General features: G+C 48.8%; 1 protein-coding gene across 1 annotated transcript in view; it reads left to right on the plus strand.

Moving 5' to 3' along the window:
- PARP8 (poly(ADP-ribose) polymerase family member 8) overlaps positions 1–20,244 on the plus strand; it is a 759,201-nt gene that overhangs the window by 684,186 nt on the left and 54,771 nt on the right. The window contains exon 25 of the mRNA XM_078675052.1: positions 733–817. Within this exon, the coding sequence (XP_078531178.1) occupies positions 733–817 (85 nt within the window). The remainder of the gene's footprint in view (positions 1–732; positions 818–20,244) is intronic.

Raw genomic sequence — 20,244 nt, forward strand, 5'->3', positions numbered from 1 at the left:
TTGATTTATGTAAAATATATACCATCTGACTCTGTCACACAAATAGCACATTTCCTATTTTGCATGTTCAATTACCTCATGGGGGCTTTCCTGGACCTTGTAATATAGTTCAGTTGAAACAATTAGCCTCTCACATGTGAATAAATGATTTTTATAAGGAATGTCCAGAAATTTCCTTTTAGAGTTGTGTCCTCATGAGAGGCAGTCTTAGATTATATAACATATATATTATAGCATGATAATAGATAACAAGGGATGTGTAGCCCAAAGATTTAATATCTCTGGGCAATTATGTTTAGACTGGCATTAGTAATTTAGTAGGTGTATTTTGGATTTTCCTAAGTGTCTATAGATAATTTCTCTTTCATTTTGCAGATATAGTCTATCTGTGCATAATACCCATTACCATATTTAGCACATCCTTCTACCTAGCTATGTTTCTTGAATCACAATCAACTATAATACTCACTCAAAAAGTCACCACTATTTTTCTTCATAACAGAGTTTTCCCATGTCTTTTCTGTGATTGAATGTTTTCTCTTGGCTAGATGCAAAATTTATATATGATATAATTGTTTTTTCCTTACATTTGCTTTTTCGTGACTCAAATTCACTGTATATTTGTAATGTGATCAGAATTTCTTAGATAAAAATGGTCAACCCTTTCAGAAAAAGAGTTATGATGTAGTGATGAACTATTAAAAATACATATATTGTCTTCTTCCTATGCAGTTATAACCTCACCTGATCTGCACAAACATGGAGACATTTGGGTGGTTCCTAACACTGATCATGTCTGTACAAGATTCTTCTTTGTGTAAGTGCCGGTTCAAACCTTGATATCCTCTCTTTGAAATTCATTGGTTCTCATTTACCTTAAATGTATCCTTTGTTTTGCACATTATAGTATCCACATTTCTGATAGATACATCTGCCAGTGGATTCCTCACCTTGTGAATATCCCCCTTGCGTCAGCAACGTTCGGAAAATTCTTTGTAGCACGCCGGCGTGGATGAGGTCACAGGAGCACGGCATCGCGCGCGACTCCGTCTGACGTCACTGACTCCATATTAGGCCTACGTCGGCGTGATGACATCAGTTCCCTTTTTTCCGCGTCGTCGACGCTAACGGTTTCTGGGATCTTCTGTGATTCAGATAGTGACTTTGTAACTATTTGTGTGTTACTGTTTCTGTTCTTCGTCGAAGAAGACGGGATTCAAGCAGTGCGGCTCGTGTTCCCGGATGATGTCGATTACCGATCCACACGAAGATTGCTTGTGGTGTCTGGGTTCGGATCATGATGTCAAGGGCTGTCGATCCTGCTCTAAGATGAATCCTAAGGCTCTACGAGAACGGGAGGCAAAACTTCTGCTGGCCAAAGTTAAAGGTAAAGATGCCAAGAGATCTTCGAGGTCAAGATCTAGACGCGCAAGATCGAAGCCGAAGTCAAGATCGAAGTCGAGATTGAGGTCGCGATCGAGGTCGAGATGGAGGTCGAGGGCCAGGTCGGAGTCGGCTTCGAAGTCGGCTTCTGGACATGCTTCGGGATCCTCGAAGAGAAAGCACAAGAGGAAGAAGCATAGTTCTCGGCATCATTCGGGGTCGTCGGACTCAAAGAGGAAGTCTTCTTCCCGAAGACAACATAAGGACTTTGTGTCTCCTTCTCCTGCTTATGAGCCTGAGGGTGGAGCCTCGCCGGTACGGTCTCGAGAGCATTCTCCGGATCCGGATCCGGAGCTGGATCCGAATCCGGTTTCGAGTCAGTCTTCGGAGCATGAAGAGGACGTGAAAATTCCTCTGACACCGGCTCCCGAGGTTGACCTGGAAGGTCAAAAGGGTCAAGAGGAGCCAAATCCAGAGCAGCCTCCTTCGGAGCAGCCATTGGGTTCGTACTCTCCCTTTCCTGGTCCGGGCCAGGACCCTTCGCATTTCCTAAATGCCATGTTTGGTGTTTATGCAAGGGTAATGTACCCCACTGGAGCACCTGCGGCTCCCATGGGTCCTTTGTCATTTAACTTGGGTGTCCCCTAAACTTATGCTACGGCGCCTTTTCAACCATTTATGCTGGCGCCCTATCCTCCTTGGCTCAGTACGGCGCCGCCGAGGTCATCGACTCCGTTCACGGCTTCGCCGGCTCCGGAGCGACCTCGGGATTTGGATCGGGGCTCGACGTCAGTTCCGGCTTCTCAACCTTCAGTTGTTCCAGTTCCTCGTTTGACGCCGGATCCGACGACTTCGATTCGTCTGGAGGGGTCGAGGCGTAGAGCCCAGCGTCTCTTGGAGGAGAAGGAATATGGGGAACCTGAAGTGGGGGAAGGCGAGCTTCAGGAGCAGGAGGATTGCTTTGAGGATCTGCATAGTGCAAGTGGCCTGGAACTTTCTCCAGATTGGGGGTTGCCTGTGGTTTCGGACGCACCCTCTAGGAATGTGGCGCCATACCATGTAGTTATCAAAAAGGCTGCGGAGTTGCTAAATTTGACTTTGCCTACAGTGGAGTTCAAATCTAATATCCTCACGGATGTCTTACATTCGCCTTCTTCAGTTGTTGAGCCGACTCTGCCATTCACTGAGGCTCTGACTGAACCCATTTTAGAGGTCTGGAAAAAGCCTTTGTCTGCGCCTGCGATGTCCAGATCAGTGGCGAGACGATATGGGGTGGTACCTGGTGACCCTGAGTTCTTGACTTCTCATCCTTCGCCGGAAAGTCTGGTGGTGCAGGCCGCTTGTTCGAACAGGTCAGCAGGCTCTTTTCCCCAGGTTCCTGGAGATAAGGACTCCAAGAAATTGGATCAAGCTGCAAAAAAGGTTTTCTCCTTGGGTAGCATGGCTTTTTTTTTTTTTAGAGTTTTATATAGCACGAACTAGACCCGAACTGAATCAGGTATCAGAGCGCTTTTACATATTTTCAAGTTACGTTACATGAGGACACACTTTCATTTTAGGCACGGGGAGATTAAGTGATTTGCCCAGAATCACAGGAGGTTTTGGCGTCTTTACCGAGACTCGAACCCAGATCCCAAGGTCCGAGGTCGAGCGCCCTAGCCGTTAGGCCAACTCCTCTCGCTTTGAAGTTTACAAATGCTACTTGCCTACTGGGAAGGTATTTGCCTGCCTTAATGGATTCGGTAAAGCAGTTGTTAACTAAGCTTCCGGATGAAGACAGGAAAAACTTCAATGAGGTTGTCTCGGACACTCAGGCGGCTGCCCGCCAGGTTATTCAGAGTGGCATGGACACGGCGGACTCTGTGATGGGTTCTTGAGTGGTCACCAGAAGAGCCGCTTGGCTAAAGGCTTCAGAGTTTTCCGCAGACGTTCAGGCTACTCTTATGGATTTGCCTTTTGACGGCATTGGCCTCTTTGGAAAGAAGATGGATGCAGCTTTGGAGAGGTTCAAAGATAGCCGGGCGACGGCAAGGTCTTTGGGCCTACAAGCGAAAGGCTCTACTACCAGGAAGTTCAGGGGCTTTGGGAGGTCCTCTTTTCGTCCCTTCAAACAAAGCCAACAACAGCAGCAACAACAGAACCCTCTGTATAAGTGATACAGAGGTAGACAAAGGGGTCGTGGCCGTGGACGTCAGGCCTCTTCCTCCACCTCCTCCTCAAATAACCACCACCCACCTGCATCAGCAAAGCAGCCCTAGATCCACCATTCAGGATCATGCGGGTCCGGTAGGGGGTTGGCTTACTCATTTTCTACGAGATTGGGAATCGGTTACATCAGATCTTTGGGTTCTCAATCTCGTAGAAAATGGGTATGCCCTTCCTTTTCAGGAGTTCCCTCTCAATTACCCTCCTTGCCAAGATTTTTGTTCGGAGGACCACCTGCTTCTCCTGCAGGAAGAAGTCCTGGCACTGTTCAGAAAGGGTGGAATAGAGGTGGTTCCGGAGCAGGAGAGGGGTCAGGGGTGCTACTCCCGGTATTTCCTGATCTTCAAAAAGGATGGCAGACTTCGTCCAATCTTGGATCTCAGGATCTTGAACTTGTATCTGAAACAGGAAAAGTTCAAGATGCTCACTCTTGCGCAGGTTCTTCAAGCGCTCTTGGAAGAAGACTGGATGGTGTCGATCGACTTGCAGGATGCTTACTTCCACATCCCCATCCTGAAGTCGCACAGGAAGTATCTCCGTTTTACGGTTGGGTCGCAGCACTACCAATTTGCGGTCCTTCCATTTGGAATTACTACTGCGCCTCGAGTTTTTACCAAGGTGATGGCTGTGGTGGCAGCACATCTCAGAAGGTCAGAGATTCCAGTATTCCCGTATCTGGACGATTGGCTGATCAAAGCAGAATCACCAGAGAAGGTGCTCCATCATCTGCAAGAGACAACTCAGTTGTTGCACAGGTTGGGTTTTCCGATAAATGTACCCAAATCTCAGCTGGTGCCCTCCCAGTGCAACCTGTTCATAGGTGCAGTACTGGACACTACTGTGTGTCGTGCATTCCCTCCTCCTCAAAGGATTCGTGACATACAGGAAATGATTCCTTTATTTTACAATGGAGTGGTCGTTCCAGTCCTGAAGGTTCTTCGTCTGCTCGGTCTTAAGGCTTCTTGCATTCTGTTTGTCGACCATGCACGCTGGCACATGAGGGCACTCCAGTGGTGCCTCTGCAGGCAGTGGTATCAGCACAATGGAGATCTCAGGGAGTCAGTGAGGAGCTCCAGAGAAACTGCAGCAGATCTGTCTTGGAGCGTGGAAGGCAATCTGTCACAAGAAAAGCCTTTTCAACTACCTCCGTCGGTGGCCACAGTGATAACGGATGCATCCACTCTAGGGTGGGGTGCTCATCTGGGGGATCTGGAGGTCAAGGGTCTTTGGTCTCCAGAGGAAAGGTTGCTTCACATCAACCTTCTAGAGTTGCGGGCCATACGTTTGGCACTCAAGGCCTTCCTCCTTTCCCTTCACGGTCAGTCAGTTCAAGTCCTGACGGACAACATGACCGCGATGTGGTATGTCAACAAGCAGGGAGGAGTGGGGTCGCCGTGTCTCTGCAGAGAAGCACTGCGTCTCTTGTCCTGGGTTCAGGATCATCAGATTTACCTGATGGCAAATCATCTGGGCGGAGTTCTGAACGTGCGTGCAGACATTCTCAGTCTGCAATTCTCAGCCGACCACGAGTGGAGGCTCCATCCAGAGGTAGTTCACAACATCTTTCGGATGTGGGGGACTCCTCGAGTGGACCTGTCGCCACTCGCGAGAATGCCCACTGCCTGTCATTCTGCAGTCTCCAGTATCCGATGCAAGGAGCTTTAGGGGACGCGTTTCAGTTGAGTTGGGAAGGTCTGCTTCTTTACGCGATTCCTCCCATACCCTTGATTCCTCGAGTTCTGAAGAAGATTCGCCAAGACCGAGCCCAAGTCATATTGGTCGCACCGGATTGGCCAAGAAGGGTGTGGTACACGGATCTTCTCCACCTCTCCTCTCACCCGCTGCTCCGTCTCCCTCACAGGGTAGATCTCCTCTCTCAGATGGAGGGGCAGGTTCTACACCCCCCCCTCAGACATTACACCTTCATGCCTGGAGATTGAAAGGGGCAACCTGATTTCTTATTCTCTCCCACACAAGGTGGTGGATGTCATCTTATCAGCCAGGCGTGACTCCACCAAGTCCATCTATTCTTATAGGTGGTCTAAATGTGTTGCTTGGTGTGGGGAGAAGTCCATTGACCCTTTGAGGGCTCGTTTGTCCAATATTCTTCAATTCACACTTTCCTTGGCCCAGCAGGGTTTTGCGGTGGCAACTATCAAGGGTTATTTGTCGGCCTTATCAGCGTTCTTTGTTTAAGTCTTCAATTATTTTACGTTTTTTTAAGGGCCTAACCAATAAATTCCCTCCAACACGTTTTATTGTTCCTCAATAGGACTTGAATCTGGTTCTTGCGTACCTGATGGGTTCGCCTTTCGAGCCTTTACATAAATGTCCCTTGAGACTTTCGTCATTCAAAACTTTTTTTCTGATTGCGATTACCTCGGCAAGGAGGGTAAGTGAGCTTCAGGCTCTTAGTTCCAAGCCCCCATTCCTGACCATTCATGCTGAACGAATGGTTCTTAGGACCAGGGCTGCTTTTCTCCCTAAGGTGGTTACTCCCTTCCATCTAGGTTAATCCATTACCCTTCCTACCTTTTATCCTCCCCCTCACCCTTCCAAGGAGGAGGAGAGCCTACACCGTCTGGACCCTAAGAGGGAGGTGTCTTTTTATCTGGACAGAACAAAAGACTTTCAGATGGACGACCAGCTGTTTGTTGGTTTTGCTGGCTCCCGGAAGGGTAGAGCGGTGCACAAGCGCACACTTTCCAGGTGGATAATTCTGTGCATCAAGATCTGCTACTCCCTGGCAGGTAAGGACCCTCCTGAGGGTATTAGAGCTCACTCTCCAAGAGCAAAGTCTATTACTTCTGCGTTGTCTAGAGGTGTACCTGTTGAGGACATTTGCAGAGCCGCGACTTGGGCCTCCCTCTACACTTTCGCGAGGCATTACTGCTTGGATTCCGAAGTGAGAAGGGACAGCCACTTTGCGCGCTTTGTCCTCCAAGATTTCCTGGTATAGCAGAGTGGACACCCTCCTCCGGGAGTGGGGACTGCTGTGGGACTCTATTCACAAGGTGATGAATCCACTGGCAGATGTATCTATCAGAAGAACAAGTTACTTACTTTCGGTAACGCTTTTTCTGGTAGATACAGTATCTGCCTGTGGATTCCTCTCTGACCCACCTGCCTCCCCGTTGTCCACTCTTCTATACCAGTACTTACGTACTTTTGTATTTGTATTTGAAATGGGTTCTCATGCCTTGCTTACACGCTGTGGGTGTAATTTTGATCTGTATGTACTGTGTACAATGTATTTGTATATATATATCTACTGTCATTGGTCCGTCCGGGTGCCTCGAGGGCATGGAAAAAAGGGCGGAGCTGATATCATCATGCCAACGTAGGCCTAATATGGAGTCAGTGACGTCAGACGGAGTCGCACGCGATGCTGTGCTCCTGTGACGTCGTCCACACCGGCGTGCTACAAAGAATTTTCCGAACATTGGTGACGCAAGGGGGATATTCACAAGGTGAGGAATCCACAGGCAGATACTGTATCTACCAGAAAAAGCGTTACCGAAGGTAAGTAACTTGTTCTTTACTTATATCCACACTGTCATCCATAATTCAACTTCTGTGCTGATGATACAGGCACATACTTGATTCTACTGTCAGAGGTCACAATGGTAAATAACGTTCAAATCATCATGAAGCATGTGTGAATGAATCCATTTTGTATATACAGCAGTCATTGAAACCACTTTTTTTTTAATGAGCATTATGATTCTAGCAGTTATTTGTGTAATCAAATAACCTTCAAACAGTTCAAGTGATGGTAAGGTAATGAACTAAAACTAAGACATCATTGACATTCTCGTCAGCAATGACACCACCAATGTACTTCATATGACATCACTGCTGACTTTGCTAATAATGTCATCAATAATAACACTGGTGTGCTGTCGCATTTTACAATACATTAAGCTAAAAGGCTGCCGCTAATCTGTATCTACCCAGGAATCACAAAGTACTGAAATGATTTCTTGCTACTGCTACCCAGCACATGCCCATAGAGAGTTTATGTAGTCATGCACAGCTAGTGGGAAATAACTAAAACTCTTATATCGATTATATATAAACAAGACTGTTTTTGCACAGTCACTATTTAGATGTTGCCAAAATATTTCTTCCTCAGTGGCTTAATGTAGCTAAAAGGCTAAAGTTTCTCTCACAACTAATCGAATTTCTTTAAAAGTTTTAATTTGCAGTCCATTATAAGTAACTTGAAATCCTCATAGAGAAGTGCGGATGGGTCAGTCACAAATATTACATGTCCTTACAGACATTAACTACAGATCTAAGGATCCGCTTCCACTGTCAGCCGCTAGATGCTGTCACAGATATTCTAACGAGTCAATTCAAGAATTTCTTTATATCGGTTCACAAAACCATAAAAGTTTGACAGAATAAAACTTTACAGTTTATTTCTTTTTTTAAAACAAACACAATAAGGAGTATAAAAAGACAGTTCATAACATGTTCCCATAGATTCTATCAAAAAGGAAGGCTTCTGCTGTTGAGGTCACAAGTAAAATAAAATTGCAATTGTAAGATAGCAGTAGTAGCACATGCAAAGAGGAGATATACTCGCTAACATTCCATGCGGAAGAAAGTCTGTTTGTTTTTTCACTAGCTCCAAACAGTTGTGATGTATAGATGTGTGCCCCTTCAATGACGTCAGTGATGACATTGCTAGGTTTGTCATGTGTGAGTTACTAAACAGTGCTACTTTGGATGTTATAGCAGCGTAGCTAACAATAATGTTGGATTTTAGTAACTTTTTCCCCCAATACCATCATTCAAGATCAGAGCTGAATTTGCACTGTCTTTAGCTGTGCACTGGGGGCCCCAGATGCAGTACATGCCCTTCAGAGTGAGTGCTCTGATTGGCTCCAAGCAGCATGCCAGCAACATGAGATGTTTTTTGCTGGTAGTCCCCTGTCCTGAAGTTTATAGAAAAAAAATGATATAAGGAGGCTGAGTAGAGATACCCGACCCCCTAGCCCCAGGAAGTGTCCCAGAGCCTCCCTTGGGCAAAACAAATCAGCAATTTTTGCCGGGATCCCGCTAGTGCCCTGCGGGATCGTGGCAAAAAAAAATGGCAGACGCAGTTTTATTTTATATATAGAGAGAGAGATATATATATAGATATATATATATATATATAGATATATATTATCTACACGCGGTCGCCAGTAGATAGTTATAGTTAGGACCTATTATCCATAGGAAAATCGCAACATTCTATTCCCAAAAACTTTGGCGCTGAGTGACGAATCTTTGTGAAATTTTCAAAACTTGTGGCCCGCTCCGGTCCACTCCTATCTTGAAAGTTTCGGCGTGATTCGTCAACCGGGGGCCGAGAAAAAGGGGGGTCCCAAAACGTGTTTCCCCAATGCAATTTCCCATAGGAAACTTTAGACACGGTTACAGCCCGAACTGCTCAACGGAATAACACCAAATTTGGCAACAAGGTAGCCCTTGGTTCAGAAAGATCCCTTTTTTTAAAATCTTGTCAATCTGTTCAGTAGTTGCTGAGATATCTATAGCCGCGCAGGATCCGCGCACCCTCCCGATCACGAGCTTTATGCTCATTGGCTGTCAACACTTCAAACCAGGAAGTGTTGGCAGCCATCTTGTGCCTCGGTAGAACCGAGGCACAAGGAATCAGTAAAACTAAGGCGCAAAACACGAAAAGGGGGTTGGGTAGAAACACCCTGACCCCCTAGGCCTGCTTAGGGGGTCTCAGAAGGACCCACAGGGCCCAAAAATTATTCTTTTTTAAAACAAATCGTCAGGATGCGTGACGTATCCGCAGATCCGTCCGCGGAAAAAAACGAAGTGTGGGCTCCCGGGCTTCGTTAATATTTAGTCCCGGGGACATTGGTAAAAATATTTGCGGGGGCCCACGGGGACCCCCGCAGCCCTGGGGACCACCACCCCCGGGGCTTTCAATTATTAATGTGTGGGAGGGCACTCAGCCCTCCCGCGGCCCCGGTGACCGCCACCCCCGGGGCTTTTGTTTTTAATGAGTGGGGGGAGCCTCCAAGGCCCCCCTAAGCCCCAGGGACCACCCCCCGGGGTTTTTCTTTAATTGGGCTATAAAAATAAAAATAACCTGTGTGGGGGGGGCTTGAGCACCCCCATGAGCCCCGGGGAGTGCCACCTCCTTGGGCCACTAAGAATGCACCCCGGGGCTTTGTGATTGAAGGGAAGGGGGCCACGAGTCCCCCCTCCTGGAGCCCTTGATGGCCCTGGGGACCACCACCCCCCGAGCCGGCTCCTGCAGTGTTCCGGGGTGCCAACCCCCGGGACACTGCGGATTGCGGATTGCGGATTGCGGATTGCTATGGCAGGACGGGAGCCTTGCGGCTCCCGCCCTGCCATAGCAAACTTGCTTTGGATTTTTGAAGAGAGAGCAGGAAACCTGCTCTCTCTTCCAAAATCTAAAGCAGATTGTTTTTTCCCATGGGGAGCTGCATCTTAGCAGCTCCCCATGTGGAAAAGCAATGCCGGCTCCCGCAGGAGGCAGGGAGCTGGCAGGGACAGAGGGGGCATTGGAGCTCCCCCAGGGTCTCCAACGAGTGGCCAGGCCCAAGGCAATGGGGCCCCAGGGGCCGGGTGTGGCCCGGGAGGGGGCCCACACGGCCCCTCCCCCTAAAATGTATTTGGGAAAAAAATTATTTTAAAAAGGCTGGCTGTGGGGGATGGGGTCCCCGGGCCAATAGAGGCCTCGGGACGGGGGCCATGCAGCCTCCCTCCATTTAAACATGTAAAAAATTTGGCCATGCCCCGGGGGATGGTGTCCCTGGGGCCAGAATCAGCCACGGGAGGGAGGGCCACGCGGCCCCCTTCCCATTCATTTTTTTTTATTAAAAAAGGGGACAGGCCCTGCGTTGGGGTCTCCAGTACCCAACAAAGAAAATAAGAAGGGGGGGCACACAGTCCCCCTTCTAAAAAAACAAAAAAGACACAATTGTGCGTCAGTCCCCGCCCCCTCCCTTCACCACTCTGCAAACGCGCCCTGTGGCGCGTTTTAAATTGGGGAATTAATTCCAGTTCAATACTGAGGGTCCCTGGGGGCCAACTAGCCCACCAGTAACCTCCAGTATGCGCCAGGGAGCTGTGTTGCAGAGGGGTGTTCTGAGGACACGTCCCTTTTTACACCTGTCTGCAACGCAGCTCTGTGTTGCTTCATGGAGGTACCTGGTGGGCTAGTTGCACCACAGGGACCCTCAGGATTCAAGGGGAGTTAATCCTACAACTTAAAACGTGCCACAGGTCGCGTTTGCACAGTGGTGAAGAGAAGGTGTGGGGCTTGAAGTGACATGTGTGCAAACACACCCTGTGGCATGTTTTAAGTTAGGGAATTAATTTCTCTTGAATCCTGAGGGTCCCTGGGGTCCAAGTAGTCTACCAGGTACCTCCAATTTGCGCAACGGAGCTGCGTTGCAGAGTGTTGTAAAAAGGGACGTTGCCTATGAACACCTCTCTGCAACGCAGCTCTCTGACACATATTGGAGGTACCTGGTGGGCTAGTTGGCCCCCAGGGACCCTCAGGATTGAAGAGGAATTAATTTCCCAACTTAAAACCCGCCTCCTTACTTCACTATTGTGCAAAAAAGTTGGGGAATTAATTCTCCTTCAATACTGAGGGCCCCTGAGGGCCAAAACGCCCACCAGGTACCTCCAGTATGCGCCAGGGAGCTGCGTTGCAGAAAGGTGTTTAGAGGCCATGCCCCTTTTTACACCTCTCTGCAATATACCTCTCTGCAATGCACCTCTGCGGCGCCAGTCAGTTTTAACATTGCCAAAAATGTGTTGCACAGCTTCAATCTTGGAATGGCCAACAGAAGTGCAGTGTGCATATGAGTCTATAAATGAATATATGCATACACACAAACTCAAGTTTAACATTTCATGCCAACATATATTACAGAGTCGCCACTGTATAGTTATAGTTAGGTCAGAGTTTTAATATAATTTTTTCAATAATACCTTTGGTGCCATTTCCTGAATCTGTACAAAATGTTCCAATTAGATAAACTTCACCCACATCTTCTCCTTCATGGAAAGTTTTGCACGTATCCGTATAGTAGTGGCCAAGAGAAAAAAGCGGGGGTCCTAAAATTATGTTTTCATGTGTTAATTAACTTTCACTTGTTGATACAGGAAAATATATATATTTATATATACATGACCCCTGATCAAGCCTTCGACTGAAGGCGAAACGCGTTGGGCTAGTGACGATTGAGCTAAAAATAAAGCTGTTGGTCTAAGCTTTTTACCTGCCTGTTTGCGTGCCTCCTTACCTCCGGTGCTGGGCCGGATCTGCGAACATATATATATATATATATATATATATATATATATATATATATATATATATATATATATTACCTACTGCCAGTCGCCAGTAGGTAGTTATAGTTAGAACCTATTTTCCACAGGAAAAGCATTTTTTTATTAGCTAATAACTTTGGCGTCGTATGATGAATCTTCACGAAATTCCCTGAAAAAAAGGTCTATCCAGGACAGCTCCTACCCTGAAAGTTTGGGGGTGATTCGTCAAGCGGGGGCTGAGAAAAAAGGGGGGTCTCAAAAAGTGTTTTCTCCAGGTTAATTTCCAAGGCTACAGCCCAAACTACTGAACGGAATTACACCAAATTTGGCATAAAGGTAGCACTTTGTTCAGAAAGCGACCTTTTTTTAAATGGTGTAAATCTGTTCAGTAGTTTCAGAGAAATTTGTAAAATAAATGTCAAAAAACTATTTCCCATAGGAAACTTTATTCAAGGTTACAGCCCGAACTGCTGAACGGAATTACACCAAAAAGGTAGTTCTTGGTTCAGAAAGCGACCTTTTTTTTTAAATGGTGTAAATTCGTTCAGTAGTTGCTGAGAAAATCAAAAAATAAAAATATTGATATCCAGGGGAGAAGTGGGTTTGTGAACCTTCCCGACCACGAGCTTCATTCTAATTGCCTGGCAACACTCCAAACCAGGAAGTGTTGGCAGCCATCTTGTGACTGGGTAGAACTGAGTCACAAGAAAACAGTAAAAGAAAGTGAAAAATGAAGAAAAGGAGGCAGGGTAGAAACACCCTGACCCCCTAGGCCAGCTCAGGGGGATCCCACAAGGACTGGACAAATTATTATTGTTTTTTTTTAAACATCTGAAAGCGCGCTGGGTGCGCGAATGCAGACAAATGTTTTTCAAAAAATGAAGTGTGGGCTCCCCCACTTCATTTAAATTAGCCCCCAGGTGGGCCCGGTCCTGGGGACAATCGTATAATTATACCGCCACCTACTCCGGGCTCTGTAAATTAGGTGAGGGAGGACTCACAGCCCTCCCGCAGCCCCGGGGACCACCACCAGCCCGGGGCTTTGGAAATAGAGGGACCGCCAACCCCAGGACATTGCAGTTTGGTATGACAGGACGGGAGCATGGCTTCCACCCTGTGATAGCAAACCCTGGTTTGCTTCATTGAAGTGAGAGGAGGAAAACCTCCTCTCGCTTCGAAAAAAGAAAGGAGAATTTCTTTTGGGCAAGGTAAGCTGCATATTAGCAGCTCCCTTTGCCCAAAAGCAAAGCCGGCTCCCACAGGAGGCGGAGAGCCGGCAGGACCATGGGGGCATTGGAGCTCCCCCCACGGTCCCCAACAGAGAGGCCAGGCCATAGGAGATGTGGTCCCCGGGGCCTGAAGTGGCTTGGGGAGTGAGGCCATGCGGTCCCCCTCCCCTTTAAAAAAAAAAATATATATTATGTAGATGTGGGCATACCTCGGGGGATGGGGTCCAGGAGGCGAATGTAAATTAAACTGAATTTTTTTTCCAAAATCATGGAGTCGCGGCCCTATCGTGGGTCCCTAGTGTGAACACGAAGGGTGTGCGGCTCTCAGCGCAGCCCCCTAGTGTGAAGGTGCTTGATGCGCGGTTCTTCTCAGGTCTTTAAAACACCAAGGGGCATATGCTCAAGGACACAACGCCGAGTTAACGGCACTTAATTGCAGCTAAAATGGTGATGAATTTAACGCACCATTCACAAGCTAATGCAAACAACCCATATCACCAGTTTACCAGTGATACCGGCCTCAAAAAAACATTGTCACGGATGACCCCCGGCAAATATCGCTAATGAGATGCAAAGTAGGCGTTCCATGCAAAAAGCAGCGAACACACCACTTTGCAACATTCTCAATGACCAGCTAGATCTGCAAAGAGAACACAAAATAGGTGAAAAGGTGCGTTAGCACCAGGAAGTTTACACCTGCACTCACCAGGTGTAAATTTGGACTACAACGCGCAACATCAAAAGTAGCCCAGCCCACAGCCACACCTAAATGACAACAGATGCCATGGAGCCAACGATCCTGCAGCTCAGACGCCTAAGAGTGCCCTGACACTCCACGCCTCCACCCCCTTGTCCTCCATCGCCCCTGACCCCGACAAACAAATGTGACCCCAATCTTCCAAAATATGGAACATAACAAATCGGCTGATATCGCACAATTATAACAATCAAGATGCATGTGAGGTTGGACAAATGAGAATCACAGTCATCTATGGATTTAAATATAAAACATTTTATTTAAACAAAACAACAAAATAAAAGTAGGTACAGGCACGGCGTGTCATCCCTCGACATTCTGTGAATCATAGCCTGCAAGACAAAATGTAAGAAAAGATTGTGCGTCATGCGCCCATCAAAGGAGAGAGAGAGAGAAAGAGTGAGAGAGAGAGGAAGAGAGAGAGAAAGAGTGTGAGAGGGAGAAAGGAAGAGATGGAGAGGGAGGGTGAGTACCGACACTGCGAATAAAACCCTCACACCTCACCTTTCCGCCACTGTTGTGTCTCCAACCATGTGACGGGACATACTGCAGCCCTCAAGCTCACTCATCTGAAACATAGTATAGAATCAGTAATGGCAGAGTACATACAACTGCACATGCCTTCATCACTGTTCCGCCCCTGCGCACCCACGCTGCTTCACCCCATCCACTCCTGCTGCCCAGAGGTGTCTGCCCGCCCTGCACACCCAGGCTGCTGCACCCCATCCACTCCTGCCGCCCAGAGGTGTCTGCCTGCCCCTGCTAACCCAGGCTGCTGCACACCATTCACTCCCACCACCCAGAGGTGTCTGCCCGACCCTGCGCACCCAGGCTGCTGCACAACATTCACGCCCCCCGCCCAGAGGTGACTGCCCACCCCTGCGCACCCAGCCTGCTACACACCATCCACTTCCACTGACCAGAGGTGTCTGCCCACCCTTGTGCAACCAAGCTGCTGCACACGATTCACTCCCACCGCCCAGAGGTGACTGCCCGATGCTGCGCAATCAAGCCTCTTCGCTCTTTGCTCTTTGGTGTGTGTCCAAGAGGGCCCACCACGTGCTGAAACGAGCTCCAAGACTGGAGCCTGCGTCCTTGGCTGCCAGAAGGTCTCACATTTGATTCTGGGTCTTGATATCGCAATGGTCGAAAACATATCAATGCACCATGTCGAGGAGTCATCTTTGTGTGGCATACACGCAGTCCAGCCGAGCTCACAAATCGAGTCTTGATTGCCAGGTTAGTGTATCGAGGCCTACGCATCATCGCAGGCTGCACACCCGCTCAACTCTGGTGGCACTAACTCAGTGAAACTCAAGTCATCGCCACATGGTGGGAGACCTGTGACAGGCAAAGTGCCTCAGCTGCTACCAACTCTGTGTACTTCAAGTCATGGGAGATAATGGCAATGGCCTCCAGCACCTGCACCCGGCCCTTTTTATTGGCAGGGTCACATGTCCTGTGACGCCTGTGCTGCATGGGTGTAGTGTGGGTGTAAACCAGCAGTGAGGGAGTGGCTGTGGCATGCTGACAACTAGACCTGTGATCAGCAGATCACTACAGGGAAGACCTGGGACATTTAGCGTTGTCATTCCTTCCCTGTAAGCATGGGCGGAGTGGGCTGGCTGAAACGCGCATCCTTCACAACTTCACCAATATGGCGGTTTGAATCCACGCATCCACTGAAATAGGTACACGATGGGTGCACAACTCCACTTTTTTCTCCAAAATAAAGATATATTTGAGCATTTAATGAAAATGAAGACATTATATACTTTTAATAACGAACACAAAAAATTTCAAAAACTATTTTTAGGATATTATAGTTACAAAATATCACAAAAAAAACTTCAAAATGACTGAAAAAACCATAGGTTTAATGAACATTTTAATTAGAAATTAGCATTTAAAAAACCTTTGAAATTCACAAAAAAAACATAGGTTTCTGATAGATACATCTGCCAGTGGATTCCTCACCTTGAATATCCCCTTGCGTCAGCAACATTCGGAAATTCTTTCGTAGCTTCGCGCCGACGTGGGCGACGTCATTGAGGCACGGCATCGTGCACGACTCCGCTGACGTCACCAACACCATATTAGGCCCACGCCGGCGTGATGACAACCGTTCCCTTTTTTCCGCGTCATCGACGCTAACGGTTTTCTAGGGATCGTCCGTAGCTGTTGCTGTAACCTTGTTACATTGTTTAATTTGTGCTTCTTTGTCTTCTCTCTCGACATGTCTTCAAAGAAGACCGGGTTTAAAGCTTGTGGGGAATGTGGCAAAACCATGTCCATTATGGATCCACATGAATGCTGCGTATGGTGTCTAAGCTCCGACCATGACGTCGAAGACTGCCAGTCTTTTAAGAAAATGACACCTAAGGCCCTCCGGGAGAGAGAAACCAAGCTTCTCAAGGCGAAGCTTATAGGAAGAAAACAGAGGAAAAGTTCGAGGTCGCGAACTCGGCGATCGAGGTCAAGGTCTCGTTCGATGTCGCACTCGGACTCGTCCTCGGCCCATGCTTCGAGATCTTCAAAAAAGAAACATAAGAAGAGGGCCCATGAATCCCAACATCGCTCGAGGAAGGACTCGTGTTCAAAGCCGAAGTCGCAGGTGAAGCTGGTTGAGAAGGTAGTGGTGTCTTCGGCTTAGGAAGAGCAGGACACCGAGGGTGAAGTGTTGCATGCGAATTCGCCAGGTTCACCGAGGCAGATAACAAATCCATCTCCGGTTCCGTCCCATCCTTCAGGTCGGGAGGATGAAGGTGAGGAGGAGGTGGTTGGTGAGGGAGAGGCTCCGTTGCCCGTGTGTCCGTTGACTCCGGTGCACCAGCCCGAAGAGGAGGTCGAAGTCGTATCGACTCCACGCCCTCAAGAGCAGCCCGGGGGTTCGTACCCAGCCTTCCCGGCTCCAGGTCAGGATCCGACGCAATTCCTGAATGCAATGTTTGGAATATACTCCAGGGCTATTTACCCCACTGGGGCTCCTGCCGGTCCCACGGGTCCGATGGCTTTTAGTCTGGGTGTTCCCCAGTCCTATGCTCCTGCGCCCTTTATGCCCTTTGCGCCGCATTGGCATTTTCCGACGCCGGCGAGGCCTTCGACTCCGAAGCCATCGATGCCGAAGCCGCCGACGCCGATTACTTTGATGCCGAATCCATCAACTCCGATGCCGAACCCTGAACGACCTCGTGTAAAGCATCCTTGTCCGACGTCGGGATCGGCGCCGTCACCAGCTTCGACGGAGTCGACAGTGGATCCGTCGGCGTCGTATGTGAAGCACAGGTCGAGGCGTGAAGCCCAGAGGCTTATGGAGGAAGAGAGGTTTCGTGAGGCTAAATTGGAGGAGGGGGAGCTGCAGGAGCCTGAGTACCCATTTGATGACCTGACGGTGGCTAGTGGCCCTGAACTGTCCCCTGAGTGGGATTGAGTCTCAGTTTCGGATGCACCCTCAAAAGATGTGGCTCCTTACCATGTCGTGATAAGGAAGGCGGCGAACGTATTGAACATTACTCTGCCTACTGCTGAGTTTAAGTCGAACCTTCTCACAGAGGTCCTTCGCTCACCATCTTCAGTGATTGAACCTATACTGCCATTTAATGATGCCCTAGCAGAGCCAATTTTAGAAGTTTGGAAGAAACCTTTGTCAGCTCCTGCAGTATCTAGGGCTGTTGCCAGGAGATACAGAGTAGCTCCTGATGACTTGGAATTTTTGTCCACTCACCCTCTACCTGAGAGTTTGGTGGTGCAGGCGGCCTATTCCAAGAGATCAACGGGAGCTTTTCCACAGGTTCCTGCAGAAAAGGAGTCGAGGAAACAGGATCAGGCTGCTAAAAAGGTTTTCTCCTCCGCCAGCATGGCATTGAAGTCCACAAACGCGACCTGACTGATGGAGTGTTACATTCACGCCCTAATGGATACTGTAAAACAGTTGGTGCCAAAGATACCAGAAGATGATAGAAAGGACTTACAGGGGGTTATCTCGGACACTCAGGCTGCAGCAAGGCAGGTGATACAGAGTGGTTTAGACACAGCAGATTCTGTGGCGATGGTCATGGGCTCTTCGGTGGCTACGAGGAGAGCTGCATGGCTGAAATTGTCTGAGTTTTCAACAGATGTCCAGTCTGCATTAATGGATCTACCATTTGACAGATCTGGTTTGTTTGGCAAAAAGGCAGATGCTGCTTTAGAACGTTTTAAAGACAGCAGGGCGGCTGCTAAGTCGTTGGGCATTCAGACCAGGGGCACCTTTGGGAGACGCTTTAGAGGGTTTGGCAGATCTTCTTTTCGTTCCTACAAGTCAACTCAGCAACAGCTCCAGTAGCAGCAAAACACCCCATACAAGGCATACAGGGGCAGACAGAGGGCTCGTCCCAGAGGTCGTCAATTCGCCTCCTCCTCTTCTTCCTCTTCCCCTTCCCAACCCCCTGCCAACGCAGCAAAGCAGCCCTAGATCCGCCATTCCGGATCATGCGGGCTCAGTGGGGGGCCGGCTTACCCATTTTCTACCAGATTGGGAATTGATAACATCGGATCTTTGGGTTCTCAATCTCGTGGGGAATGGGTATGCTCTTCCCTTTCGGGAGTTTCCCCCAAATTACCCTCCTTGCCAGGGTTATTGTTTGGAGGACCACCTGCTTCTCCTGCAGGAAGAAGTCCTGGCACTGTTCAGAAAAGGTGCGATAGAGGTGGTTCCAGGGCAGGAAAGGGGTCAGGGATGCTACTCCCAGTATTTTCTGATTCCCAAGAAGGATGGCAGGCTTCGGCCAATCCTGGATCTCAGGATCTTGAACTTGTATCGGAAGCAGGAGAAGTTCAAGATGCTCATCCTTGCTCAGGTTCTTCAGGCGCTGATGGAAGAAGAATGGATGGTGTCAATCGATTTGCAGGATGCGTATTTTCATATTCCCATCTTGAAGTCGCACAAAAAGTATCTCCGTTTCACGGTTGGGTCGCAACACTACCAGTTTACAGTCCTTCCGTTTGGTCTTACTACTGCGCTTCGGGTCTTCACCAAGGTGATGGCAGTGGTGGCAGCGCATCTCAGGGGGTCGGGGATACCTGAATTTCCGTATCTCGACGATTGGCTGATCAAAGCAGAGTCGCCGGAGAAGGTGCTCCATCACCTGCAGGAGACAACTCAGTTGTTGCACAGGTTGGGTTTTTCGATAAATGTACCCAAATCTCACCTGGTGCCCTCCCAACGCAACCTGTTCATAGGTGCGGTACTGGACACTACTGTATGTCGTGCATTCCCTCCTCCTCAAAGGATTCACGACATACAGGAAATGATTCCTTTGTCCTTCGCTTGCTCGGTCTGATGGCTTCTTGCATTCTGTTGGTCAACCATGCACGCTGGCACTTGAGGGCACTCCAGTGGTGCCTCTGCAGGCAGTGGTATCAACACAACGGAGATCTCAGGGAGTCAGTGAGGATCTCCAGAGAAATTGCAGCGGATCTGACTTGGTGGAGTGTGGAAGGCAATCTATCACAAGGAAAGTCTTTTCATCTACCTCCATCTGTGGCCACAGTGATAACGGATGCAGCCACTATAGGGTGGGGTGCTCATCTGGGGGATCTGGAGATAAAGGGTCTTTGGTCTCCTGAGGAAAGGTTGCTTCATATCAACCTTCTAGAGTTGCGGGCGATACGTTTGGCACTCAAGGCCTTCCTCCCTTCCCTTCGCGGTCAATCAGTTCGGGTCCTGACGGACAACACGACCGTGATGTGGTATGTCAACAAGCAGGGAGGAGTGGGGTCGCAGTGTCTCTGCAGAGAGGTGCTGCGTCTCTGGTCCTGGGTTCAGGACCATCAGAGTTGTCAGATGGCAAATCATCTGGCCGGAGTTCTGAATGTTCGTGCAGACACTCTCAGTCGGCAGTTCTCTGCCGACCACGAGTGGAGGCTCCATCCAGAGGTAGTTCGTCAGGTCTTTCGGACTTGGGGAACTCCTCTGGTGGATCTGTTTGCCACTCATGAGAATGCTCACTGCCCGTCATTCTGCAGCCTCCGGTTTCCGATGCAGGGAGCCTTGGGGGACGCGTTTCAGTTGAGTTGGGACTCACAACTCCTTTACGCGTTTCCTCCCATAACTTTGATTCCTCGGGTTCTGAGGACGGTTCGCCAAGACCGGGCCCAAGTTATATTGATCGCCCGGATTGGCCAAGAAGGGTTTGGTACACAGATCTTCTCCACCTCTCCTCGTGCTCGCCGCTCCGTCTCCTCTCCCAAATGGAGGGGCAGGTTCTACACCCCCACCTCCAGACCTTACACCTTCATGCCTGGAGATTGAACGGGGCAACCTGAGTTCCTTTTCTCTTCCACACG

The sequence above is a fragment of the Lissotriton helveticus genome, chromosome 2_1, assembly GCF_964261635.1.
Source record: "Lissotriton helveticus chromosome 2_1, aLisHel1.1, whole genome shotgun sequence".
Lineage (NCBI taxonomy): Eukaryota > Metazoa > Chordata > Amphibia > Caudata > Salamandridae > Lissotriton > Lissotriton helveticus.